Raw genomic sequence first — 27,612 nt, 5'->3', positions numbered from 1 at the left:
TTTAGCTTGCTGATACAAGTTTGATTTTAATCACTTGAAGTAGAACAATGTTTTGATCTCAGGCTAATGACCATGGGCTAATCTTGAGAACGGCGGAGAGGCAGTTTTGCTTTGCATGTAGAGAACCAACGGGTGCTATGCCTCTGTCTATTTTGGTCTCGGTCAGTATACTTTACTTTCTGATAGCACCTATTTCATAAGCAATCATTAAATCAACGCTTGATTTTGCTTCATTACCCATAAACATCTGCAAATTCAATTCCTCTTGTTTCTACCTTAAACTCTCTGTAGAGGTACATGCAGACCTTGGACACCTTAAATTCATACATTCTAAAATAATCACTTACTGGTACAGAAGTCAATAGCCCTGTGATTCACATCAAGTTAATTTCAACACTGTCTGCACCATTTGTTTTTGTTGGTTTTGCTTGTTTGTGTTGGGGTTTTTTTGCACTGATCTTCGAGTTGTGTTCAGATTTCACACTGTTCATTCTTTGGTAATGCTTACAGCTAGCAGAGCTAGATGTTTATTGTGCTAAAGGAAACTGCCAGATATTAGTATCAACTCCTCATCTATGGGGATAGGAAAGAAGCCTCCTTAAGAATGTGGTCACCAGGACAGGAGTGTCCTCTATCAGTTAGTCTTTAGGTGAATTAGTAGCTGGGTACTTTCAAGTCTCTGGTGAGTTTAAACTAACCTGCAGAAGAAACAGTGGCACAAGAGCAGATCACAGAAGATTCCAAGCTCAAGAGTATGGGGAACATGGCTTTGAGCACCACTGTATGTACACCCCCAGCTCCCAGTGCAGTGCTGACAAAGGTAAGTGCCCAATGTGTGTTAGCTACTATAGTAGAGCAGGCACTTCCCAAGTACTTCCTGAATGCGAAGTGGGTTATAAACAACAGACTGGGTGGGGAAGACAGTGGCAAGGCCTGAGTAATGGGTAAGTTGCTGTTGTCTGGAATATCCTCCTTCTGTGCTAGGCAAAGCCCCAACTGCATGACTGAGAACACCCAGTAGGACAAACGCTGTGTGAGCTCATTTTTACAATATATAGACAATATGATTGTGCAATGCATTTTACAAGGCCAGTGTCACATCAGCCATTCTGTATTTTAGTTTTTGTTGCAATGATGCCAGCTACCAGCTCCTTACTTCCAGCAAGTGGATATCTCCATCGATTTCCAGTGTGTCGATACTGCTAAGCTCTTTAAATCTGTGTTTGTACTCCAGGCAGTGAACACCATTTACCGCGACCTTGAATTCTTTAACATCACAATAAATGATCATCTGAAAGGAAAGGACACACACATTAGTGCTTCCCCTTGTTTAAAAACTGTTATCGTATACTAAGAATGTAAAATAAATAATTTGCCTTGCTCTATACACATAGAGAATTCTCACAGCCTGCTGCTGCTGACTTCCCTTCTGTGACTGCTAAACCCTCATCTCACTTAAGAGTTCTGGAGATGGCACCTTCTGCCTTGTCCCACCTGGGAAAGGGACTATCCCAGCGCCTGGTGAGCCTACCTTTCACACACATTCCCTCACCTGTAGCCTTCGCTTACTCCTTGCTCCATGCCAAGTTGAAAGTTGCCCCTCCTCACCAATGCTTCAGCCCTCTAATGAAGTAGGAAAACTGCTGGTATTTTGTTCTTATTTTCCCATCACCTCACCCACCTGTCCACTGGCAATCATCAGCTTGCTCTCTGTAAGTCCTTTTGGTTTAGTTTATTCATTTGTTTTATTATATTCCACATATAAGTGAAATCATATAATACTTGTCTTTTTCTGTGTGAGACATTTCACTTAGGCCCATTCATGCAGTTGCAAATGGCAAGATTTCGTTTTCTGTTGCTGAGTAATACTCCATTGTATAGAGGTTGCTTCCCTATCTTGGCATTACTAGTCACACTGCAGTGAATGTAGTATGACTATAATTTTTTGAATTAGTGACTTTGCTGGAAATCTGGATTGTATAGAAGTTCTATTTTTAATTTTTTGAGGAATCTACATATTGTTGTCCATAATGGCTGCACCAATTTAAAATGTGACTAATAGTGAAGAGGGTTCCCTTGTTGTTTATTTATTGATGCTAGCCATTCTGACAGGTGTCAGGTGGTATGTCATCGTGGTTTTAATTTGTGTTCCTCTGATGATTAGTGAAGTTGAGCATCTTTTCACACATCTGGTGGCCATCTCTGTCTATTTAGATGCTGTGATCATTTTTTCATTAGGTTTTGTTTCTTTGGTGCTGAGTTGTCTGAGTTCTTCATAAATTTTGGATATTAACCTTTTTAAATAATATATTTTATTGGCTCTGGCTGGCGTAGCTCAGTGGATTGAGCGTGGGTGGGCCTGCGAACCAGAGTATCGCAGTTTGATTCCCAGTCAGGGCACATGCCTGGGTTGCAGGCCAGTTCCCAGCAGGGGACGCATGAGAGGCAACCATACACTGATATTTCTCTCCTACTCTTTCTCCTTCCCTTCCCCTCTCTCGAAAAATAAATAAAATAAAATAAAATATTTTATTGATTATGCCATTACGGTTGACCCATTTTCCTTCCTTCATTTCCCTCCACCCTGCACACCTCCTCCCACCCACATTTCCCCCCTTTAGTTCATGTCTATGTGTCATTAAATTCGTTAGCTTCTACATTTCCCACACTATTCTTGTCCTCCACATCTATTTTCTACATACCATCTGTGCTACTTATTCTTTGTACCTTCTCCCCCCCTCCTCCTCTCACTCCCCTGTTGCTAACCCTCCATGTGATCTCCATTTCTGTGGCTTCGCTCCTGTTCTGTCCTCTTAAGTTTGCTTTTGTTTTAGGTGTGGTTGTTAATAACTGTGAGTTTGTTGTCCTTTCACTGTTCATGTTTCTTTAACTTCTTTTTCTTAGATAAGTCCCTTTAACATTTCATATAATAAGGGCTTGGTGATGATGAACTCCTTGAATCTGACCTTATCTGAGAAGTGCTTTATCTGCCCTTCCATTCCAAATGAAAGCTTTGCTGGATAGAGCAATCTTGGATGTAGGTCTTTGGATTTCATGACTCGGAATACTTCTTTCCAGCCCCTTCTTGCCTGTAAGGTCTCTTTTGAGAAATCAGCTGACAGACTGATGGGAACTTCTTTATAGGTGACTGTCCCCTTATCTCTTGCTGCTGCTTCTAGAATTCTCTCCTTCATTTTAATCTTGGCTAATGTAATTATGATGTGCCTTGGTGTGTTCCTCCTTGGGCCCACCTTCTATGGGACTCTCTGAACTTGACTTCCTGGAAGTCTATTTCCTTTGCCAGATTGCAGAAGTTCTCCTTCATTATTTGCCCAAATAAGTTTTCCACTTGTTGCTCTTCCTCTTCCCCTTCTGGTACCTGTATAATTCAGATGTTGGAACTTTTAAAGATGTCCTGGAGGTTCCTAAACCTCTCATTTTTTTGAATTCTTGTTTCTTCATTCTTTTCTGTTTGGTTGTTTCTTTCTGCCTTCTGGTCCACTTCACTGATTTGAGTCCATTTTCTTTCCATCACTATTGGCTCCCTGTGCATATTCCTTCATTTCATTTAGTGTAGCCTTCATTTTTTCATCTAATTTGTGACCAAAATCAACCAGTTCTATGAGTATCCTGCTCACCAGTGTTTTGAACTGTGCATCTAATAGGTTGGCTATCTCTTGGTTGCTTAAAAGTATTGGCTCTGGGGCTTTGGTTTATTCTTCTGTTTGAGCCATATGTTTTGGTCAGGCCACACCTGTTACCTATAAGGGGCAGAGCCTTAGGTGTTTACCAGGGCAGGGCAACCCAGTTGCTGGGTCGTGACTCTATGTGAGGGCAGGGTCAGAGAGGGAACAATGGCACTTGTTTCGCTCTCTCTAGGATTTCAGTCCCTTCTGCTACTTCCCACAAGCAAATTGGGCCCTTCTGGTGCTGGTTCCTGAGTGGGTGGGCGTGAGTACATTCTAGGACCCTGTGAGTCTCTCCAGCGAATTCTCCTGTGAGGCTGGGAGTCTCTCCTGGCACCTTTTCAATTGGTGCTTTTAGGCTTTATTTCCTGTTGCTGGAATACATGCTGGATTTTGTGGTTCCCTGTTGCTTTGTGTGCCAGGTAGTCTTGGAAACTGGTTGGAGCTGGGCAGATGCTTAACAAACGGCACTGAATTGTCAGAATGGAATGGCTCTCAGCAGGAAGGCCAGGTGTGTCTGCTAACACCCTGATGTGCTTCTTTCCTTTGGAGGCAAAAGGCTCCAGGCAATGTAGCTGGTGCAGCGCTCCTGTAGGCGGGCCAAAGCACAGCTCTACTGCTGTGGAGGGCGCACAAACACAGGGGCTCACCAGCTTCTCTAGCCAGGAGAGTTCCCACAGCTCCTAGATTGTTCTTGTGGTTTTCTAGCCTTCTCTAATTGGTTTCTTTTTCTCCTTTGTTGGTCAGAAGCTGTTCAATCAGCCCTCAATTGTCTCTCAGGAGTAACTGCTCTTATATATTTGTGTTTGCTCATGGAAGGGGGTAGGTTCAGCATTGTCCTGTGCTGCCACCACCTTGGACCTCTGAAAACTGCTGATATTCGACCCTCATTAATGGAGGAGGGGATTCTACCTCAAAGGCTGGGAACCAAGGGACTAGGATCCTGACTTTTCTGCCTCACATTCTAGGATCTTGGACTAATTTGATGAAAAATTTCAGCAGTTTATGGCAATTGCTGGAAATGCGCCGCTGCTTGGTGGTCCTGATTTCTATCCCATCTGGGCACATCCTGGCCTCCATCTATTTCTCAAAACCTCTTCAAAGCTCAATAGTCTATGATGCTATGGTGTAATTAACATTCTGGCAGAGGTTCAGTTCAGATTCATCACTGGTGTTAGCCCTTCAGAGATCTTTGCCTAAAACTCAAAACAGTAAAAGCACGAAAGGAACCACTATCCTTTTAGATCACTTTTACACCTAAACCTCACGTTTCTGATATCACATCCTGGTGCCAGCCCGGCCCCCTGCTTCTGCCAGGTGTTTCCTTCCTGCCCTGAAGAGGCCCGTCTGGTGAGCCTGCACAGCGGCCCCTGGCCCCTGCCTGCATCCGGGCTGTGGAAAGCCAGAGAGGAGCAGCACAGCCTTGTTGCCAACCTGCCCTCCCACACAGGCCGGGCTGACGCACAGAATCTTTATCTGCAAAGAAGCAAACTGCGTGTGTTTCTTCTGGTAGAAACAGTTGCTGGGAAATTCCACAAATACTAGACTAGAGCTGACAGAAATGAAGGCTCTGAGGGCACAGACAATGGGGAAAAATATCTGTAACAATGGTGGAAACCTCAGTTTCAGTCAGGGGGAAGGCACACCTTTGGGAAGGTGCAGTTAACAACATTTCAGGAGACCAAAGAACACAGCCTCGTGCGCTCAGAAGGGAACCCAAGTGGGTCTTGGATGTAGTGGGAAAGAGTCTGCTGTGTCAGAGCAAGCGCAGAGTCAATGCGTGGCAAACATGCACGAGGAATGGCACACGCCTGGGCAAACATACTGTCACAACACAGAAGAAAGTATGTAGCCCGGAAAAATACATGGAACCACAAAATGCCCCACAACCATCTGATGGTACAGTACAGCTCCTGAGAGTATAAAATTGATCAAAAGAGCTCATGGGCAGAATTACAAAAGAAAGGTATTTTGGTAAGTAAATGTGAAGTCAAAGTAATGGCACAATGGAAAGATTTGAGGATTTTTTTAATAGATCAGTATTTTTTAAAGATTTTATTTATCTTTAGAGGGGAAGGGAAGGAGAGAGGGAGAGAAATATCAATGTATGGTTGCCTCTCATGAGTCCCCTGCTAGGAACTGGCCTGCAACCCAGGCATGTGCTCTGACTGGGAATCGAACTGCAATCCTTTGGTTCGCAGGCCCCCACTCAATCCACTGAGCTACACCAGCCAAGGCAGATTTGAGGATTTTGATGAAAATACATTAAAAGCACAAATTTAAAGCAACTGGAAAAAATCTATCACTACAGAAAATTGACAAAAACAATCCAACACAAGGACAACTATGTCTGAAGTAGAACACTAACCAAAAGACATGATTATTTGAAAGAATTTATTATCACTGTCCTTTTATATTTTATTACAGTAGTTCAAAACCTGGGGGCTCAAATAGGTCAAAAAACAAGTTATGTCACTAGTTTCCTATCACCAGCCCTCTCTCCTGCCAAGTCAACGAATCCCACGCTGCCCTTCTCTCCTCCAGTGACTTGTTCAAATCATCCCCTAAATCTGGAAAACCCAACTTGACCTTCAACCTTCCATATCCTTCTCAATTTCAAACTTCTATAATTAGCTCACACCTGTTTTTCCACATATATTGCATTAGACTGGAACTAAGGAATAAATATTAATGTCAAATTGCCATCTTCTATTCAGCCCTGATGTTTATGCTTTTAAAAATTAGTTTCGATAATTCCTCAAAAACTCAAATGGTCCAGAGCCTAAGACTTTTTAAGATGTAAAAACATGGCCTAAATCAATGAACCTAAAATGCCATGTGAGGCAGTGAGTCATCTATGTAATGGGTGAATCTAGCCAACCACTCAGCATCCACGTGTTCAACATTCCAGACGTATTTTGGGAAAGTTGTGCTTTTGTAATATTCACATACTCGAGTACTCAAGACTATCTGTCTCCAAGTTCCAATGGCCTGAAGTAGCTTTTCTTAAACGCACACGAACAGGACCAAGTCCTTGGATGAAAGGACTGCCACCTACGGCTGTGGATAACCAGCATGGACGGCAGCAGTGTCGGCAGCGTGAGGCTTCCCATATCCTCACACTCACTGGGTATCAAACATATCACTCCAGTTGAGACAAGGCTCCTGTTAAAATTCCTATTAAACAATAGGGGGCTACACAGTCGTTTTGTCTGTAACAGCAAATATCAAGTAATTCCAGGGCAAATAATGTGGTCCTCTACTGGCTCTGCCATTTGCACAATGTGATAAAGGAGGCATTCAAAATACAATTGGAATAAGTAAACAAAGCACAAACACACACGCAAAATCTCTACAGGATTTGCATGGACCATTTATCGTACCCTTGCTCCCAGGATGATTTTTCCTATCCCATTCTCAAAAAATACAATCTTACCTCAAAGTACATCCCAGTGCTAAAGGGAAAACAGGTAATATTTCTCTCTTCCTCTCCCCAGGACTCCTGAAGAAAAGAATTTCTTACAAAAGCTTTAATATTCAGGCGTGGGTTCAAGTGGAGAGCGATATCCTTTGATTTTCCTGATAGTAGGTCAACATTGAAGCTTGTAAGAGAAAAAGAAAAACATGCAAACAGTAAAGAGTAGTGCACTTTCTGAAATTTTAACAATCAGAACTGAACTCTGATTACAACACAGAAAATGTAAGTATGCATATGCACAGAGGAACACCGAAAAATGAAACTTTCAATTCCAAGTTATCACTTCATAAATAGAAGTATGTGATTTGCAAAATAAAAATTTTAAGAAACTGAAATCAATGTAGAAGGTACAAGTCTGGTTGGGGGAAAACTGAAAGGTTAGAAAAATAAACCAAGTGACCTCTTCAGGCTGCAGGAGTGTGAGGGCCTTTTGAGAAGGGATTCTCTTCTAACATTTACATGTGTAAATGTAAATGTTAGAAGAGAATGCCCTTGGAAGTCACTTCTTTCTATGAAGCACCTCTAATTCCACGCTTTCAGAAGTCAGACCATCTCTGGAGATGTATTTTAAAGCAGAAATGTTATAAATCACATGACAAGAGGAGCCCTAACAAAAGTTACGGGAACTCACAGGGCTGCCCTGAAGTTCTACATGGCAAGAAGGGACCTCGTGGGCAAAAATGCCACTCTTCGTCTTGGCTCATAAAGCCTGGGTCACAACATTAGAACTTCGTCCTGGTTCTGCCACCAAGTAGTTATTAGCAGTCTGACTTCCTTTTGCATTAATATTCTCCCCTTTCAGATGATGATTATGACGCTGGCCCTACTCTATGACGCTGGCCCTACACAGGCAAGAATTCACAGTTACTGTGAACTCAGTGACACCAACCTTTTGGCTTTTGCATTCACTTCTCCTTTAATGACGACAGTCCGCCCGGGGCCCATGGAGCAGTTCAATCTTGCCACGAATGGCAGAGTCTGAAAAGAAAGCAAAGCTGGCCCTCGGAAGCATGCAGAATGAGACCTTGTGGGAAAGCTGTCCAAACACGTGACTCTGAACCCCATGAAGGGACAGTTTGTGTCTGCCTTGGTCCGAGATGGGTCCCCAGGAGTAAAAACTGTGCCTGGCTCACAGCAAGCAGTGAAATGAGTGGATGTGGAGTGGGACCTCATACCCTTCACGTGAGTGAAACTCACTCTAGAAAGACCTGTGATTGGGGGCTGAAGTGCTGTTCCTACTCTGCCTGAAGGGAAGGAGTTAGGAAAATACACATTCGTGGCTCTTACACAAAGCCCAGACAACTGATAACTGTCCAGGGACAGGAAGAAAATGAGAGGCAGTGCTGTGCGCTTCTACTGAGGGTAGAGGTGAAATTTACCAGCAAATTAAACTTGTCATATAGAATTAAGAAAATTTGGGGCTCCGCAAACCTTTGACAAAGAGTTGATAGGTAGTATTTTGGTGCAAGTCAAAGTGAGATTGGCAGTCGAATCTCTGCTCTTGGTGCAGACAGTTCTGGGTACGATTTTACCAGTGTCTCCTCTATTACTAGGCTGCGGGGAAACAGTTCTGCAGTAAGGCACAGAAGGAATGAAGCTGTCTTCCAACATTTAAACCATTCACTTCCTGGGCCAGTTTATAAAATGTTCTACATATTATAATGCACGTAAAAATACTTACAAATTGTGACACACCAGCATTTTGTGCCTGTTAGAAGAGAAAGACAGATTGAGGGTGTCTGAAAGGGAAGAGTTGTATGTTATAACTGGACTTACTGGCTGTACTGAGCCAGGCCACAGCTGGGGAGTCTGCGCCTGCTCTGCCCTGGCGGTGACCGGGGCACCAGAGCCCCACGATGGCACCGTGAGGAGTCGCTGAGGGCTACTCGGGCTGCAAGTGCGGTCTGAGCCCCATCTCCCCCACTGTACGCTAATCATTTTTCAGAGGAGCTTCAAACACATTTTACTTGCTCTTTCCAGGGTGCTTCCCAAATGCTGAGATTATATTCTTATGAGGTACAATGTGCTGCACTCAGTAAGGCCTCACCTGTTCCATTTACAGCGGCAAAAACTCAATGTTTCCGCTGGACTGTTTCCCAAAGGGGAGGAGAGACTGTGGAGGCTCCCTTCCCAATGCGCTGACGGGGTTCAGCACCTGGCATCAGTGCTACCTCCCCTGGGGAGAGCTCTTTCTGCACCGACTGGGAGGCGCTGGGCAGGCACGCTGCAGCTTAAGTACCAGAAAACCCTATGGTGCCTGGCAGCGCCGAAGTGGCCTCAATTTTCAAATGCTTACTTACAGCCTACTACTCTTAAAACTAATTTCTCATACCAAAAACGTAATTATAAAAAACTCGGCCTGCCTGCCACCTGAGTGATATGGCAACTAAATGAACATTTTTAAACTGGTGGTTCATAAAAAGACCAAATATTTACATTTTCTGGACGTATCTCTGTCAGTTCCAGGGTTGGTGCTGGGCTACTTCTTGAATCCTGAGGAAAAGATGAGATTAATTTTAACATCCATCAGAATTCCCTTAGCCCTGGCTGGTGTAGCTCAGTGGACTGAGCGCAGGCCTGTGAACCAAAGTGTCGCCGGTTCGATTCCTAGTCAGGGCACATGCCTGGGTTCCAGGCCAGGACCCCAGAATTCCCAATATAACCTGCTTCACATACCAAAAAGAATGATAAATGGTGCTAAACATGAAAGTATGCTTGAAAATCATGATCCAAAATAGCACTTACCATATTTCATTAAAGGGACTAGGAACTAACATCAAGAAGAATGTGAGCAAATACGAACAGCTCTTGAGAGTGCAAACTATTTTAATCTTTTTGGAGGGCAAGTCAGTGGTATCAATCACAAGTTAAAATGCAGTCACCCCCTGGCTCAGACATTCCACCTCTAGGTGCTCCTGTGTCAAGGACACAACCCCCACCTGGCTAAGGGTTGTTGTTGTTGTTCTGTTTGGGATTCTTTTAAGTATATCTTACTGATTACGCTATTACAATTGTCCCATTTCTTCTCCCCTCTATCCGCCCCCCACTTTGCATACCCTTGCCACCAGATTTCCTCCTCCCATCCCCCATTAGTTCATGTCCATGGGTCATACACATCAGTTCTTAGGTTTCTCTACTTCCTATACTATTCTTAACCTCCCCTTGTCTATTTTGTACCTACCATTTATGCTTCTCATTCCCTGTACCTTTTCCTCCATTCTCTCCCCTCCCACTCCCTGCTGATAACCCTCCATGTGATCTCCATTTCTGTGATTCTGTTCTTCTTCTAGTTGTTTGCTTAGTTTGGTTTTGTTTGTTTTAGGTTCCGTTGATAGTTGTGAGTTTGTTGTCATTGTACTATTCATATTTTTTATCATCTTTTTTCCTTAGATAAGTCCCTTTAACATTTCATATAATAAGGGCTTGGTGATGATTAACTCCCTTAACTTGACCTTCTCTAGGAAGCACTTTATCTGCCCTTCCATTCTAAATGCTAGCTTTGCTGGAGAGAGTAATCTTAGATATAGGTCCTTGCCTTTCATGACTTGGAATACTTCTTTCCAGCCCCTTCTTACCTATAAGGTTTCTTTTGAGAAATCAGTTGAAAGTCTAATGGGAACTCCTTTGTTGGTAACTGTCTCCTTTTCTCTTGCTACTTTTAAGACTCTCTCCTTCTCTTTAATCTTGGGTAATTTAATTATTATGTGGCTTGGTGTGTTCATCCTTGGGTCCAATTTCTTTGGGACTTTCTGAGCTTCCTAGACTTCCTAAAAGTCTATTTCTTATAGCATATTAGGAAAGTTCTTCTTCATTATTTTTTCAAATAAGTTTTCCATTTCTTGCTCTTCCTCTTTTCCTTCTGTCACATCTGTGATTTGGATGTGGGAACATTTAAAGTTATCCCAGAGGTTCCTAAGCCTCTCCTCATATTTTTGAATTCTTGTTTCTTTATTCTGTCCCTGTTGAATGTTTATTCCTTCCTTCTGCTCCAAATCGTTGATTTGAGTCCTGGTTTCCCACCCTTTATTGTTGGTTACCTGTAAATTTTTCTCTATTTCACTTTACTTTGCATAGCCTTCCCTTCTTCCTCTATTCTGTGTCCATACTCAATCATTCCTGTGAGCATCCTGATTACCTGTGTTTTGAACTTTGTATTGGATAGGTTGTCTATCTCTTCATTGCTTAGTTCTCTTTCTGGCTGGACTTTTGATCTGTTCTTTCATTTGGGCCCCGTTTCTTTGTCTCAGCACACCTGTTACATAGCAAGGGGCAGAGCCTTAGGTACTTGCCAGGGCAGAGCAACCCACTTTGCTGCACTGTGGTGCTATATGTGGGGGAAGGGTCATAGAGGGCACAATGCCACTTGCTCAGCTCTCGCCCCACTTTCAGTCACTTCCCCTGCTACCCACAAGCAAACTGAGCCCTTCTGGTGTTGATTCCCGGTGGGTGGGGCTAGTGTACGTTCTAGGACCCCGTGGGTCTCTCCAACAAACTCCCCTCTGAGACTGGCAGTTTTTCCTGCCACCACAACCCCCACAATTTTTAGAGCAAGAGGTTGTGAGGCTTTAGTTTCCCACACTGAAACCCTGGGTTGCATGGTCTGTCTCACTCCCCAATTGTTCCACCAGCTTATTAGCACATGAACATACGTTCGCCCAGTCCACCAGCTGCCACTTTGCCTGCCCAGTCCACCACCTTGCCACACATCCTCTCTCTCCTGACTGCCCATCTCTGCCCCTGCTACCAGTCTGGATGAATGTTTTTTCCTAACTGCTCAGTTGTTGAACTTCCATACAGTTTGATTTTCTGGCAGTTCTGGCTGTTTTTTGCTTTTTAATTTGGTGTTGTCCATCTTTTGGCTGTGCAAGAAAGCAAAGTGTATCTACCTATACCTCCATCTTGGCCAGAAGTCTGTTTGGGATTTTTTTGCTAGAACCATATTAGACTTGAGATTCTACTGACAATACAGCCCTGGTCAATAAATAGCATCAGGCAGTCCGGATGCTGTTTATTGATGCATGAGGATGCTGAACTTGCCACCTCCCATAAGCAAACTCAAATATACACGTATATGGAGAGCAGTGATTCCTGTGAGACAACTGGGGGCAGAACAAACAGCTTCTGAACAGAAAAGAGAAAGGGACAGTGAGTAGTGAGGCTGGGAGACAACAGTGCCCTCCACAAGCTGCAGGGACTCTGGTCTAGAGGAGCCCATGAGTCCACTGTTTATGTCCCCTCCACAGTGACCACGCAACAGCTATATTCGAATGCTTTGGCCAACCTACAGGAGAACTGCAGCAAGTTCCCATCTACTAGGCCCCAAGCCTTAACCCCAAACAAAAGGAGCAAGCGGGCATGGCAGGGTGTCACACACATACCTGGCCTTCCTGCTGAGAACCACTCCAACCCAGCCAGGTGCCGATAAGCACCTAAATGGCACAAACCAGCTTCTAAAACTACCTGGCACACAAAGGCCACAGAGAAGACCTTCACTGCTATAGAAGACCACGTTCTGTACAACAAACAGATTGCAGAGAGAGGCATCTGGGGAGCCGTGAGAACTCTCTGGGACTATGTGAAGTCTCCAGGGTCAGAGGTGCCCCAGAGTGCCACTGTGTCTGTCCCCTTCCACCTCCACAGGATGGAGAGGGGCCTATCCAGGTGCTCCACCTGCAAAATCACTGCAGCTCTTTCCTAGACATGTCACCTGAGCCCCAACCTCCCTCAATAAAGGGTTGGGCGAGCAGGACCAAAGGGCATAACAGTACTCTCCTGGCCTCACTGCCTGGAGCCACTCCTGCTCCAAAGATCAGTGCCCTGACACACGGGACAGCCACCCAGCTCTGACCTGCCCAACCACCCAGGACACGCAGCCTACGTGGAGGCCACATCTACACGAGGCTGCTCTTTCAAGACTGGAAGAGGGAGGTATTTTGTCTAACTCATATAAACACGTGTGGAAAGTCAAACAAAATGAAAAGACAGAAGAATACCTCTCATATGAAGGAATAAGAAAAACCTCCAGAAAAACATCCTAAGGATATTTTCAAAGAAATAGTCATAAGAATTATCACCAGTCTTGGGAGAGGAATAGAGGGACTAAGGGAGAACTTCAACAAAGACTTAGAAACTATAATAAAGAACCAGGCATACCTGAAGAGTACAATAACTAAAATTAAAAAAAAAATTAGAAGGAACCAACAGTAGATCAGTTAATGGAGAGGAATGGATCAGCAACCTGGAAGGCAGACTAGTGGAAATCAATCGGGACAACAAAAAGAAAAAAGAATCTAAAAAAATAAGGATAGTTTAAGAGGCTTCTGGGATAACATCAACTGTTCAATCATTTGCATTGTAGGGGGGCTTCTGGAAAAAGATGGACGAGTGGACAGCAGAGAAACTTTATTTAGAGAAATAACGGCTGAACACCTGACTCACTAGATAAGGGAGCAGACATCCAGGTCCAGGAAGCACAGAAAGTTCCAAACATGGTGAACCCAAAGAGACCCACACCAAGACAGGTTATAGTTAAAATGGCAAAGGTCAAAGACAAAGACACAGCCCTGGCTGGTGTGGCTCAGTGGATTGAGTGTGGGCCTGCGAACCAAACAACCGCGGTTCGATTCCCAGTCAGGGCACATGCCTGGGTTGCAGGCCAGTTCCCAGCAGGGGACGCACGAGAGGCAACCATACATTGATATTTCTCTCCCTCTCTCCTTCCCTTCCCCTCTAAAGATAAATAAATAAAATCTTTTAAGTAAAAAAAAAAGATAAAGACACAATCTTGAAGGAAGCAAGAGGTAAACAATGAGTTCCATATAAAAGAAACCCCTAAGAGCTGATGCTAAGAGCTGATTTCTCAGCAGCAACTTTACAGACCAGAAGGGAGTGGCTGGACATCTTTAAACTGCTGAAAGAAAGGCACCTACAGCCTTTACCCAGTGAGGTTAACATTCAGGGCTGAAGGAGCAACAAAGAGCTTCCAGGACAAGCAAAAACTAAAGGACTTCATCCCCATTAAATCAGCTTTAGAAGAAATGTGTCTTCTTTTAAGCAAAAAAGAAAATGCCATAATCAGAAATGAGAAAAAAATCTCGCAGGTAAAGCCAATTATTTAATAAATAGAATGAATTAAGACATTTAAAGAGCTACTGTGAAGGTCAAGAGAAAAAAGTATCAAACTCAACTCAAACAACAACTAGGAGGAGATACACAACACAGAAAGATCTAAGACATGACATTACTAACATAATGTGTGGGCAGAGTAAAAAGATGGTCCTTACAGAATACATTAGAACATAAATGCCTATCAGATTAAAGCAGACTGCTGTAGGTATAGAATGACACACATAAACCTCATGGTAAACAAAAATGAAAACCTACAAAAGATACAAAAGAATTAAGAGAAAAGAACCAAACAAAACACTAAAGAAAAACAGCAAACCACAAAAGAAGAGACTAAGAAGGGGGAAAAAAAGAGGATAACTATAGAAACAACCATGAAACAATAAACAAAATGGCAAAAAGTAATTAACAATAATTAGTTGACATATAAATGTACTAAATGCTCCAATCAGAAGTCAAAGGGTGGTTGAATGGATTTAAAAACATGACCCATCTATAACGCCACTTACAAGAGACTCACTTTAAATTGAAAGACACACACAGGCTGAAAGTGATGGGATGGAAAAAGATATTCCAAGCAAAAAAACCCAAACAATCCAATCAAAAAATGAGTAGAAGACCTGAATAGATATTTCTCCAAAGAGGACATACAGAGGACCAGACATGTGAAAAGATGCTCAACATCACTAATCTTCAGGGAAATGCAAATTAAAACCACAATGAGATACCACCTCACACCTGTCAGAATGGCCATCATCAATAAATCCACAAATGCAAGTGCTGTCGAGGATGTGGAGAAAAGAGAACCCTGGTGTACTGTTGGTGGGATTATAAATTTGTCAGCCACCATGGAAAATAGCATGTAGAGTCTTCAAAAATTAAACATAAAGCTACCACATGCCCCAGTAATTCCAGTTCTGGGTATTTATCTGAGGAAACCCAAAACCCTAATTCAAAGAGTGATACTCACCCCAAATGTTCACTGCAGCATTAATTACAATAGCAATGATGAAGAAGCAACCTAGGTGTCTACAGACAGATGAATGGACGAAGAAAAGATAGTACACATATACAATGCAGCATTATTCAGACATAAAATAGAATGGAATCTCACCCTTTGTGACAATATGAATGGATCTAGAGGGCATTATGCTGAGTGAAGTAAGTCAGACAAAGACATATATTGTATGATTTCAGTTACATGTGTAATCTAAAAATCAAACAAATGAATAAACACTACACAACTGAAATAGACCCATAGAGAGAGCAAGCTGATAGTTGCCAAAGGGGAGGTGGGTAGGTGCATGGGAATAAAAAATAAAATAATGTTTACAAGTAGTAAAGAAAGCAAGGTTGGGTTACAGAACTAAAAACTATTTTTAAAAATAGGCCTCACAGAGAAGCAGGTCAATTTCCCAAATGACATTCACACAAAGTAAGTTCACAGAAAAAACCAGAATACTAATAGTCTGAAAGATTTACTTTCAAGAAGTGATGCACTAATGAAGGAGATATTTACTTTATCTTACGAGATGTTAGGTAAAGATACTTCCTCCCATTTCATCAGAAAACATCATTGAAGAAGGCCTGACCCTACGGAAGGATGGAAGTGCACTCACCGAGCTGAAGCTGAAGCCAACTGAGTGAATGTTCACTGTGCCATAAATGCCCAGAGTGTCTATTTTCTCTGGGCTAATCCTGTGGGCATAGAGCAGTGTATGTTTTCCATTTACAGCCACCTAGATGGACACAGAAAACAGCCCCCCCCAGAAAAGAGTTAATAAATTTCATTCATTTACCGCAACTGCAATGTTTACTTGGGTTTCATTTTATCCCTTTTCCCACAGGGCTCCACTTTACGAGTCTGACGAGATGGGGACCGAAAACATCGCGAACCAGCAGCGTTTATCTTATTTTCACTTCCTCACCTCCAGACCAATCATGCATGCATGCACACGTGTGCATGTGCATACGTGCATCTGGCCAGAAATAGGAGACATCCTGGGGTTCAGAGGCTCCTGATACCCTGGTGGACTGTGAGCCCAGGAGAGACCTGCTCTGCAAGCTTACTGCACCCCCGATGGACCACCATGTGGGCAGGCGCTCAGCCTGTATTTGCTGCACTTGCTGAGTGAATGAATGGGCAAGTCCCCCAACTTCTCTGAGACTGCTGTTTGTGAGCAGGAAAACGCTGTCACTCAAAGGGCTGCTGTTGTGAGGAGATGAGGCCACTGCTCAGTCCCAGCGCAGCCTGACACAGAGCAGGTGCCCAGCACACGCAGTTCCCTTCCCTCCCTCCCAAACACCAGGCACTGTGCTGCAGTATGTCAGGAAAACACAGGCAGAACACAGCACGGTCTTGACATTACAGGAGCTCAGAATGACAGGGGCAGACAAAACAAACACAGGAAAAAATACTCAAAGGCCAGAGAGGAAAGAGGTGATGTTCAGGGGGTTAAGGGGTGATGTTCTGGTGGGAGCAGGATCCTGGAGGCCAGGAAGGACCTGCACCAGGGAAGGGAGCATCTTCTCTTGGAGAGCAAGCAGGAGAAGAGCCACTGGGGCTGAATTCTACATCACACACGTGAAATGTGAATACACACAGGATTTCAGAGATCTCTGGGTCTAAAATGTCAAGATCGTAAAGAGCCCTCTTGTGATAGGACCTAACCTCCCACTGGACTCTGACTTCTACACTCAGGTTCCCCACCTGTCCATTAGTCCAGATCCCCCAAACTTTGGGGTCACGGTGGTTCTAATTTACTACCTCCTATTAGTATGGTGCTGTGCCAATTCAGAACTGAGCTCGGCCCTGCTAGGAGAAATAGCACCCATCTTACCTGCAGGGACCTGCCCAGCCCCTATGTTAGAGAAAAATTAAAAAGCCAAACTCTCTCTGGACGGAAGAAACGTGAGGAGTTCTCACTGCTGTGAACAAGCTTCCTGCACACCGACTCCCATCAATGTGGATTCAACTTGCAGTCTCCAAAGCCTACCTGGAACTTGTCTTTCAGCACCATAATCACAATTTCAAAAGACTTTTCTTTCATGAAAGGCATGTCATAGGTGATCTCTTCCCGCCCCCACTTTTCGTTTTTCAGAGTATTGCAAACAATGCAGTTGGCCCTTTTGAAACGTGGATTGAAGTGAAAGACCACATCGGCTCGGGGTTTCACACTGCTGCCACTCTGGAAGTCCACCTGGAACCTGTGTGAGGAAAGAAACACGCCACACCTTGAGGACTCCACAAGGAAGGCCACAGGGAGGGCCCAGAAGCATGAAAACCCAGGCTGAGCAACGTATGGCTGACCCTCTGCTCTTTCATCCTCGTGGCCTGAATACCCTTCCTTTGCTTCCTCCCCAAGAACAGGCCCCTGAGGGGCCCATCTGTGCAGAAGGAGCCCTTGCAGGCAGGCATGTTCACGGGGTAAAGCTCTGCTGAGGTGGAAGCTAAGTGTTTAAGGCAACTACTGGAAGTTGTGATAAGTCAGGTGGCCTCTGCCTTTTGTCTACCTCCTGCCCCTGTCCCCACCCCCAAATAGCACATGCGCCCACCCAGCTGCCGTTGTAGTGCCAAGAATCAAGGAAAGAGGACCTCACCCTGGGATAGCAGAGTGGATAGCCAGAAGTGACCTGCTTCTCTAAGACTTGATGGAGTTACCTTAAAACACCTGCACTGTCTCCTTTAGACTTGACTTTCCTATCTCGTTTGAACCACTGCTGTGTGGGCAGCGGCCACGCTGACCCGAGCCCAACTCTAACAGTATGGCCTTGTGCACAGTTAGTAGCCAGGGACGCACACCGCCTTAAGAGGTGCTGTGCAAGCCCTGGCCAGGTGGCTCAGCTGGCTGTAGCACAGTCCCACACACCAAAAGGTTGTGGGTTCAACCCCCAGTCAGGACATATGCATAGGCTGCAAGTTCAACCACAGGTTGAGGCATGTATGGGAGGCAACCGATCAATGTTTCTCTCTCACATCGCTGTCTGCCTGCCTGTCTGTATCCTCCTCCCTCCCTCTCTCAAATCAATAAACAAATCATCAGGTGAGGATTAGAGAAAGGGAGAGAAATGCTGTGGGACTGTGACCCTATAACTGGACTTTGTCCCTGTCATCTGATCACAGTTCCCCCCACTAATGTACGAGGCCTATCCAAAAAAAGTCCAGCCATTCTTAATGTAACAAGAATGGTTTGCACAACATCGACGTAACCTGACAGCCAGGGAGAGTGGACTGGAATGCACATGTGTGAACAATGACTTCACTGTACTAGTCAGTGGGGGGAGGAGACACTGTAGAGTGAGTGTGTCTACTGTGTCCGTCACATTCAAAATGACTGAGCAGGTACAGCAATGAATCTGCATCCGATTTTGTGTTAACTTTGAACATTCCTCCGTAGAAACTATTTGGATGATCCAGAAAGCCACAGCTACGGGCAACCAGTGATTGGCAGCTGTATCATGACAACATGCCTGCTCATGTGTCACATCTCGTGCAGAGTTTTTTGACAAAACATCAAATCACCCAGGTGACTCAGCCCCTGACAGCCCAGATTTGGCACCCTGAGACTTCTGGCTTTTCCCAAAACTAAAATCGCCTTTAAAAGGGAAGAGATTTAACACTGTCAATGAGATTCAGGAAAATATGACGGGACAGCTGATAGTGATTGGGAGAACCGTATGAGGCCCCAAGGATACCTATGTTGAAGGGGACTGAGGTGCCATTGTCCTATGTACAACGTTTCTTGTATCTTCTTCACTAAATGTCTCTATTTTTCATATTACATGGCTGGACACCTTCTAGACAGGCCTTTGTAGATCCAATTCTTTACAATGAGATCAGACTTATAACAATAAAATAAAAACCCAAATAACCTCTACTTCAGTCACTCATTCCAATCTCAGCACCTGGGCCATGAAGCTGACGAAAGCAAAATCAGGCCTCAAATACCATGTTAGTTTTCGTTATTGTCCCGCAGCCACAAAGAGACAGTTTGTTTCTGTCCCTTCTCGTCCAGTACAATAATTTTACCTGTCTGAATCAGCAGGAACGTGCCCACGAATTACAATCAAAGTTCCAGGCTCCAACTGCTCAGATATAGTCCCAACATAGGGGATTACCTAGAAAAAATAAATTTAACAAATATACTTTTACATAAAATTGAAAGACTGTATGTTTAAGCACTGCATTTTTATCACATAGAAATCTGCTCAATTAGCATTTTCCAAGCTGTGTTCACTATTCATACAGCTATACAATATCTGCAAACTGAGTTATTTGGGAAAAGACAAAAGATTAATACCATTCACAATATTTTGTACTTGGCTAGGAATTTTGTGAAATAAAACTTCCACTTAACAGAATAATCCTGATAATAGAAAAAACAATTCGTGGCAGCGTCATCTCTCCCCACCCGAGTGTTCCTCACAGCAGCAAGATCAAGGCTGTACCCGGCCCCACGCCAGCACCAATGGGGTGAGGACATGCACTGCCCGGGGAGGGCCCGGCCACACCGGGCTTCCTGACTGCAACCCACACCACACTGCATCTGAGAGATGAGCTCCGGGTGCCTGTGGTCCCCTCATGGCACAGTGTCCACTGACCCTCGCCTGGTCCATCTGCAGGCTTGGGCTCCAACAGGCATTCCCACACAGCATTTGGGTTTCAACCTGTCCCCTCACCAGCTGGAACCCAGCCTTTGTACCTGGGACCTGACACACTCAGACCTTGTCACTCCCCTTCCCCTAAGGTGACTACACTGGCTGGGGACCTGTGCTACATGGCTGCTTCTCCTCACAACCTCCCCTCTTCCAGTTGGGAGCACCTTGCCAGACACCAGCATGCTGCATGCCAGGCTCCCAAATGTCATATATGCTGCAACTTATCCCAGGTAGTAGTAGTTGTCAAGATATAAATAAAACACGAGGGGCTTGTTGTCAATGCATGGCTCTCGGCTCAAGGACATTCCTCTGCAGATCCGGTCTCAGGTTCCCCGGGCCCCCTGAGTGAGCCCCCCTGAGGGCCCGGCACAACACTGCATGCTGTCTGTGGCCCGCACCGCTGTGCTGCTCCGGGTCATCACCTTCACATCCCCGGGACAGAGGTCCAGAGATGATCAACCATCACATGGCGAATGAATGAGCTCTTGCCGCCTGGAAAGGGCTGTGGCCGGCCTCTCGCAAGCAGATGAGCTGCGATGAAGCGGCCGCTGCACAGCAAGTGTTGCTGCCTTCAGCAACAAGAATCCCCCAAACCAGTTACCATCTGGTCTCATAATGGCTGAGTGACACCAGAAATCTCTCACTGCTCAATGGATGCACAGAGTGTGGCTGCAGACACACAGCAGAGTGGTCAGGTTTAATGTGGAAGGAGTCACACCTCCACGCTGATCTTTTGGACCACAGCCAATGACAAGATTAGGTGGCAGCATCTTCAATATTGTAAATCAATCTTCATAAAATGAGAATCTCTGTAACTTCAATTTTAATGTATGTTCTAATTACATGTATGCAGAGCATTCAACAACACACAAATATTAGTGATACAAGTATCAGTAAGAAATTAGCCTACAAAATTATACACATTATAATCTTAAATATCTTAAGTTATAATAAACATTAAAAAGAAAACACTGTAAAGAAATAAACCAGAGACTTCCGCCAAGATGGAGACGTAGGTGGAGGAACCACCTTGCCTCTGTGCACAACCAAATCTAAGAACAACTATTTTTAACAACAATCACAACCAAGCCACACGGAAAATCGACAATACGGAGTCCAAAGGACAACTAAATGCTCAGCTAAACCGGTAAGAGAAGCGAAACCAGCAGCGGAGCAGGTTAGCAAGAAAAAATCCCCGGGTGGTGCGCGGTGCAGCGAGCAGCCGAAGGCGCTGACGCGAGCTAGCTATGGGAGCGCACAGGGAAGAGGCGCGGTGGGCTGCCTCGGTCGGTCGGTCACGCGCATCTGCATGCGGAGAAACCAGTGAGAAGGGAAGCCTGCGCGGGGCAGCAGGCTCGCACAATTCCGATCAGATAAACAAGCCTGTGGCGAGTGGTGTGACGGGACAGGCTGGGCTAGCGGAGAGGACCGCCATTGCTCCCTCTCTGACCACGCCCCCACACACAGCGTCACAAACCAGCGACCTGGGTCGCCCTGTCCTGGTAAACAACTAAGGCTTCGCTCCGCTTACTTAACAGCACGAATAGACCAAAAATGGCTCTAGTACAACTCAGAGCCCCAGAACCGATAGATCTAAGCGATGAAGAAATAGCCAGTCTTTCAGATGCACAATTCAAAACACTGGTTATCAGGATCCTTACAGAACTGGTTGATTTTAGTCACAAATTAGAGAAAAATATGGAAGCTAAACTAATTGAAATGAATGGTAATACAAAGGAAATCAATGGTAATGGAAAGAAAATTGGGACTCAAATCAAGGGAGTGGACCACAAGGAAGAAAAAAATGATCAAACAGAAAAGAATGAAGAAAAAAGAATTCAGAAAAATGAGGAGAAGCTTAGGAACCTCCAGGACATCTTTAAACGTTCCAACATCCGAATTATAGGGGTACCAGAAGGGGGAAAGGCACAGCCACCAGTGGAAAACTTATTTGAACAAATAATAAAGGAAAATTTCCCCAATCTGGCAAAGGGAAATAGACTTCCAGGAAATCCAGGAAGCTCACAGAGTCCCAAAGAAGTTGGACACAAGAAGGAACACACCAAGGCACATCATCATTACATTAGCCAAGATGAAAATGAAGGAGAGAATCCTAGAAGCAGCAAGAGATAAGGGGACAGTCACCTACAAAGGAGTTCCCATTAGACTGTCAGTGGATTTCTCAAAAGAGACCTTACAGGCAAGAAGGGGCTGGAAAGAGGTATTCCAAGTCATGAAAACCAAAGACCTCCAACCAAGATTGCTCTGCCCAGCAAAGTTTTCATTTAGAATGGAAGGACAGATAAAGTGCTTCTCAGATAAGATCAAATTCAAGGAGTTCATCATCACCAAGCCCTTATTATATGAAATGTTAAAGGGACTTACCTAAGAAAAAGAAGATAAAGAAACATGAACAGTGAAAGGACAGCAAACTCACAGTTAGTAACAACCACACCTAAAGCAAAAGCAAACTAAGAGGATAGCTAGATCAGGAGCAGAACCATAGAAATGAAGATTCATGGAGGGTTAGCAACAGGGGAGTGGGAGGAGGAGAAGGGGGGAGAAGGTACAGAAAATAAGTAGCATAGACAGTAGATAGAAAATAGAGGGGGGGGAGGGTAAGAATAGTAGGGGAAATACAGAATCTAAAGAATTTGAGACACGTGTTCATGAACTAAAGGGGGAAATGGTGGGGGAGGGGTATGCAGGGTGGAGGGGAATGGAGGGGGGAATAGAGCAAATGTAATGGCATAATCAATAAAAAAAATAATAAATAAATAAATAAATAAATAAAAATTAAAAAAAAAGAAATAAACCAGAAATGATTTCTATAATAAACATTTATATTTTTATGACCATGGATGTTTTTATCATGCATTTAATTTTAGGGCTGGAAAGAGCTTTTTGAGACCGTCACTGCTAATAAGTTGTTCACAACTATTAGTAAATTGTTCTAGTCTGAGAAACAGCCGTGTTGAAAACTTGGGCCATTTTCTGTTTCAGTTGTCTGGGTTAATGGTTTCTGCTTGGTAAAGTGCCCTGAATTACATCAGTAAGACTCAGCTTTCTGGGACCACAGACAGGAGTGAGTCAAAACGCCCTACAGCCCACTCACTTAACTCACAGCTGTCCGCTCCTGTGAAAAGGGAGAAGGAACTGTTTTCTAGGTAACTGCAAACTTTCGTGCTTTCGGTTTCACAAGGAATTACTTTGTGTAAAAAAATTAAGGGAGATACGATCGCACTGGAGACAGTACCATAAGCTTAAGCCCTTGTTAGGTTTGGTGTCCTCTGCCAAAACTTCCCACCCTGTTCAATATCCTAATTGATTAACTTACAATATCGAAGTTATCTGTGGCCTCTTTTTTCCCCTGGTCTTTCAAACACTAGAAGGGGAACAAGTTACACATGGTAGGAGAGCTGACACGCAATACAGGGACTCGGTGCAGTGAATGTTTAACAGTAAGTGAAATTTAAAGACATCCAAACATTATTTTTGCCATTCAGGACAATTTCTCTACCTACCCTTTTCTACTTGGGAGAACTGACTACAACACACAGAAACTTAAAGGGCCCGAAAATGTTTACTTTGTAAACTTGTTACCATGAAGTAACCTCTGAAGTAACCTCGGAACAGAGCAAAGTCATCTGGAAGCCCAGAGGACACTTCCTGCTCTAAAGCAGCGTGACCTCCGGCCCCCCTTCATCAGTTTAGGGTGCTAACCCCAGAAATCACAGGAATTGTCAAGACATACAGTGTCCAGATATGCAGGTGTTTTAACCTAGAAAATGATTTTCCAAACACCATTACAATTAGGCATCTTTGTACATGAAGGCCAGCACTGACCAGTATGACCTGATGGCCCACGCCTCCTGACTCCAGTCAAGGTTACACTGCAGTCATCCTTGGCAGGCAGCCTATCTTTTTTTAAATCTCTGCAGAAGCCAGTCTATAACTTTGAGATGCTTTTAACCCTAAGACACACAAAATCAATTTAAGTATCTCTGACTTCAAATTCGGGAAGTCTTCTCTTTGAAATCTAGTACTACCGAAGGCTATGTCCTCTAAAGCTGAGTTTGCTTAATATGGTGGTCATACCTTATTCTTGCACACTGACGTTGAAACTTGGGAGGAAAAGAGTTATAGCTACAAAATAAGTAACAAAAAAACTGAACCCACTTACACTGAGACTGGTTTAGGACCCTTACCCTCCCTATTGCCCAAGAGTCTCTTGGAGGAGCAGAGACTATTTACAAAAAAAGCAGCAACTCTACCTGAGACCTAAAATTCAGGATTCAGCGCCAGATACATGGAAACTGCATCCCTACTTAAAACTAAAATTCATCACTTCTTGGGGGAACACTGACACTTTGAGCAATTATGGTCATTCAGGGGTTCCTGGACCAGCCTCAGGCTGGGACAAGACCCTCAATTTTTTCATTCATCTCACCACTAGCTTTTGACATTTCTCTGCTCAAGGGACAAACAGCATTTGAAAGGCAGAAGGGTTAAAAACTGAGACATTAACTTCTCATAAACAGGTCTAATTGAAAAACAAAATTTAAAGCGTGTAGAGTAAGAAGTCCATTTTCTTTTTAAAGTTACGTCTTATGGTTAACCTTCCTGCCACCACCAACACTGGCATGCCCCCCACTGTCCTCTTGGGTCCCCATTCACGACACGCTCGTTCTCACCACCTTTGTGGCAATGGGACCTGGCCCCCCAATGGACAGCTCCAAGGGCTGCATCTGTTGTCACAGTCCCTGAGGGACTGTGTGACCTGTTCAATGAATTTCATTCTTGACCCCTCCCCCAACAACAGATCATTACTATCCAATTGGATTTGCTCTCAATCCTGCAAGGTAGAAAGTGACTTCAGAGAAACCAGTTACCGGGTTACTGACGACACTCTGCAAGTTGTTTAAGGACAACATCCTTCTTTTCCACTGTGCTGCTGACAGGGGTCTCTCTGCTGTCACTGATCTCAGACTTTAAGCAAGTTTCATTTAAAGGCTTCCCAGACTGAAACTGAGGCAGCTGCCCTGTGTGAAATCAAAACAAAGGAAAAGAAAATGAGTCAGTTTTCTTCATATCATTACTACTCTTAAATTTAAATGATAAATTATCTTACTGACATTTACCAAATAACAAGATGCTATTGCAATCAAAGATGTGACCCCAATTCTTACCTACTATGCTTATAGACTAGTGTTGCATTATTAATGCAGGAAATGTTGGTTTAAAATGACATCAGTTGAAAGTTTGTAACATGAAATGTGTTATTAAAAATACTAAAATAAAATAGTAGCAAATACCCCTGTACAAATTTTCTCATCTGTAAAATGAGAATAGCACTCACCTCACAGGTCTGTTCTGAGAATTAAATGAATTAATGAAACATGGGACAGCAAGTGCTTTATAAGTTTTAGTTAATATGATTAACAGAAAGGATTGAATCTCCTCCCCCGAATTTAAACAAGTCAAAAGGGGAAAAAATCCAGCCTTGAATATTAAATATGAGTTTTTCCTGTGGCAAAAAGAAATAAAAGATGTGTGTGGTGGAGGAGCATCAACCACAGTTTTAAAGACAAACCTCTAGTTATATATAAACCACGGGATGTAACAGCAAAGGGAAACACAGTCAATAAGATCGCAATAACCAATGCACAGACCTACCGCGGTGCTCACTTCGTAAGGTAAGTAGGTGGGGTCTCTGTGTCGCACACCTGAAACTAACCTGATGCCGTATGTCAAATATAATGTTAAAAAAAAGAACCCGTCGGTACGGCTAACAGCGCCAGGAGGGACGACGACCTAACAACAGAAGAGAAACGAAACTGCGGCCTTCCACCTGACTTCCGCCTGACTTCCGCCCGCTGAAGCTACGCTGCACAGAGCATGCGCACACGCAGCCAGCACTGGGTCCCGGGAAAGAAAACTGCAATCCTCCCGGTTTACCACAGGCTTGTCTTCAACCACACGTAGGAAAGGCACAGACAAGGACGCAGAGAAGCCAGGGCCACTCATAGGTCACACCGTGCCCAGCCCCAAGGCTTCCAGAGCCCGTGGTTCCCGGAGTCTCAGCAATGCTGGCCGCCGCGCAGGAACCAGCGTTACTGTCAAGGACCATTGGCGCCTTTGGGAAACCTGCGTTTCCTAACATTTCACAGGCAGTCCAGCTACTCGGCTTCTCACAGGGCGCATTCAGAGCAAACCCGTGGACCCGCGAGGTCTTCACTAAACTTGAGACCCTGTCATTTAAGTGGCGGAGGAAGAAGCCGCCCCAGACCGCCGGCCTGTGACGGGAGCCCCGCACCACCCGGGGCGCGCTGGCCGGAGACGAGCCCACCCATCAACTCCGACCTGGTTCAGTGACGGCCGCAGCCCCTCGGATGCCGGCGCGCACACCGCCGAGGCTCCCTGGAGCCCCCGACTCACCCGGACTGGCATCCGAGGCGCTCCGTCCAGCTGCTGCTCGGCGCCCGCGCACGGCTACGGGACGCGAGAGCAGTCAAGTCTGCTGACCCTGTCCGAGTTCGCGCTAGGGACGTCGCCGTTGGCCACTAGTCCGCGTCTGCCTACCAGCCGCCGCCTCCCAGCCCCTCCTCCCGCACAGCCTCTGGCCGCACAGCCTCTGGCGACTGGGGCTGCATCTGGCTCGGTGGAGGATGGCAGAGACGAGGGAAGACTGTTTTAAAAAATCCTTGGCCAGAGCTGGCCGCCTCTGCCCAGTCGTCGGGATGGGGCGGAGGGAAATGTGGGAAGAAAAGAAAAAGTCTTCCGCTCCCAGTCCAGCATGTCCCGTCCGCGCCGTGTCGCCGGCCTCCAGTCTCGAAGGGAGGGCGCTTAGGGCCGGGGTTCACACCGCCCCGGCCCCGCCGGACCGCAGGCCGTCTCTGGCCTTCCCTGGGCGCGCAGGTCGCCGGTGTTTCTTGGGGTCGCTTCCTCGTCTGCCTGGGACCGGAGTCCAAGTTTTGTGGTCAAGGGTAACCCGACTGGAGGCACCCCCTTGTGCCACTTCTCTGGGCATCAGTGAAATGGGAGGCCAGGGGCCTGGCTCCAGTGTTCTGGACTGTACCAGCCCTGAGCCCGTCGTCGTCACCGGATGGCAGGTGTTTGCTAAACTGTGCACGTCTGCTCGAGACGCACGGAGCACCAGTGGGCCACACGAATGCGAACCTGACCGACCTGCTGCTGGGAAAGCTTCAGAGACACAGCCCTTGTGGGCCACCGTGGCGGCTGGGCTCGCAGCTCATTTTCTATTCTTGCCTGTTGCCACTAGATTTTTATCCACATTTGCTATGACAGACACGTTTCGGTGTCACTGCTATGGCCTCTGTTCTGTAGCTTTTGTTTTCATTGTTTTTTTTATTTTATTTGAGCAGTTCATTACGCATCCCACACCAGTGAACTCAGGTGTGATTCACTTACTTTTCTCTTTCCCTTCCATTCTCTTTACAAATTTGAATTCGCTATTCAGGATCCAACTTCAATGGCTGTGTTAGCCCTTGACACACACTGCCTTGAACATGGACTTGTCTTTCCGAGCATTGTGTTCTGTCTGTCCTGCTCCATTGCAAATTGAGACCAATTTAGTCTAGTATGAGCAATCCCCTACTGGGGATTCTTAGGCACTGGAAGTATTAGGTTACTGAGCCATTGAAT

General features: G+C 45.0%; 1 protein-coding gene across 7 annotated transcripts; it reads right to left on the bottom strand.

Moving 5' to 3' along the window:
* Positions 1-26,493, bottom strand: LGALS8 (galectin 8). 7 transcript variants are annotated; one of them, XM_037168164.2, is made up of 11 exons: positions 26,386-26,493; positions 24,840-24,989; positions 19,319-19,407; positions 17,286-17,496; positions 15,909-16,028; positions 9,601-9,657; positions 8,846-8,872; positions 8,596-8,718; positions 8,054-8,142; positions 7,123-7,288; positions 1-1,291 (listed from the first exon to the last, which is right to left on the bottom strand). In XM_037168164.2, exons 2-11 carry the CDS (start codon positions 24,879-24,881, stop codon positions 1,142-1,144), a joined length of 1,074 nt encoding a protein of 357 aa, XP_037024059.2. In that variant the 5' UTR covers positions 24,882-24,989; positions 26,386-26,493; the 3' UTR covers positions 1-1,141. The 7 variants fall into 7 exon arrangements, with proteins under 7 accessions (XP_037024059.2, XP_037024064.2, XP_037024062.2 ...); XM_037168169.2 differs by having other exon boundaries at positions 24,840-24,984; positions 26,386-26,487; XM_037168167.2 differs by lacking the exon at positions 26,386-26,493 and adding an exon at positions 26,311-26,366.
* Positions 26,494-27,612: the final 1,119 nt, after the last annotated feature.

This window comes from Artibeus jamaicensis, unplaced genomic scaffold, assembly GCF_021234435.1.
Source record: "Artibeus jamaicensis isolate MK-2021 breed Jamaican fruit bat unplaced genomic scaffold, CSHL_Jam_final contig_473, whole genome shotgun sequence".
In the NCBI taxonomy this organism is placed as follows: domain Eukaryota; kingdom Metazoa; phylum Chordata; class Mammalia; order Chiroptera; family Phyllostomidae; genus Artibeus; species Artibeus jamaicensis.
This window is presented reverse-complemented; position numbering and strand designations above follow the sequence as displayed.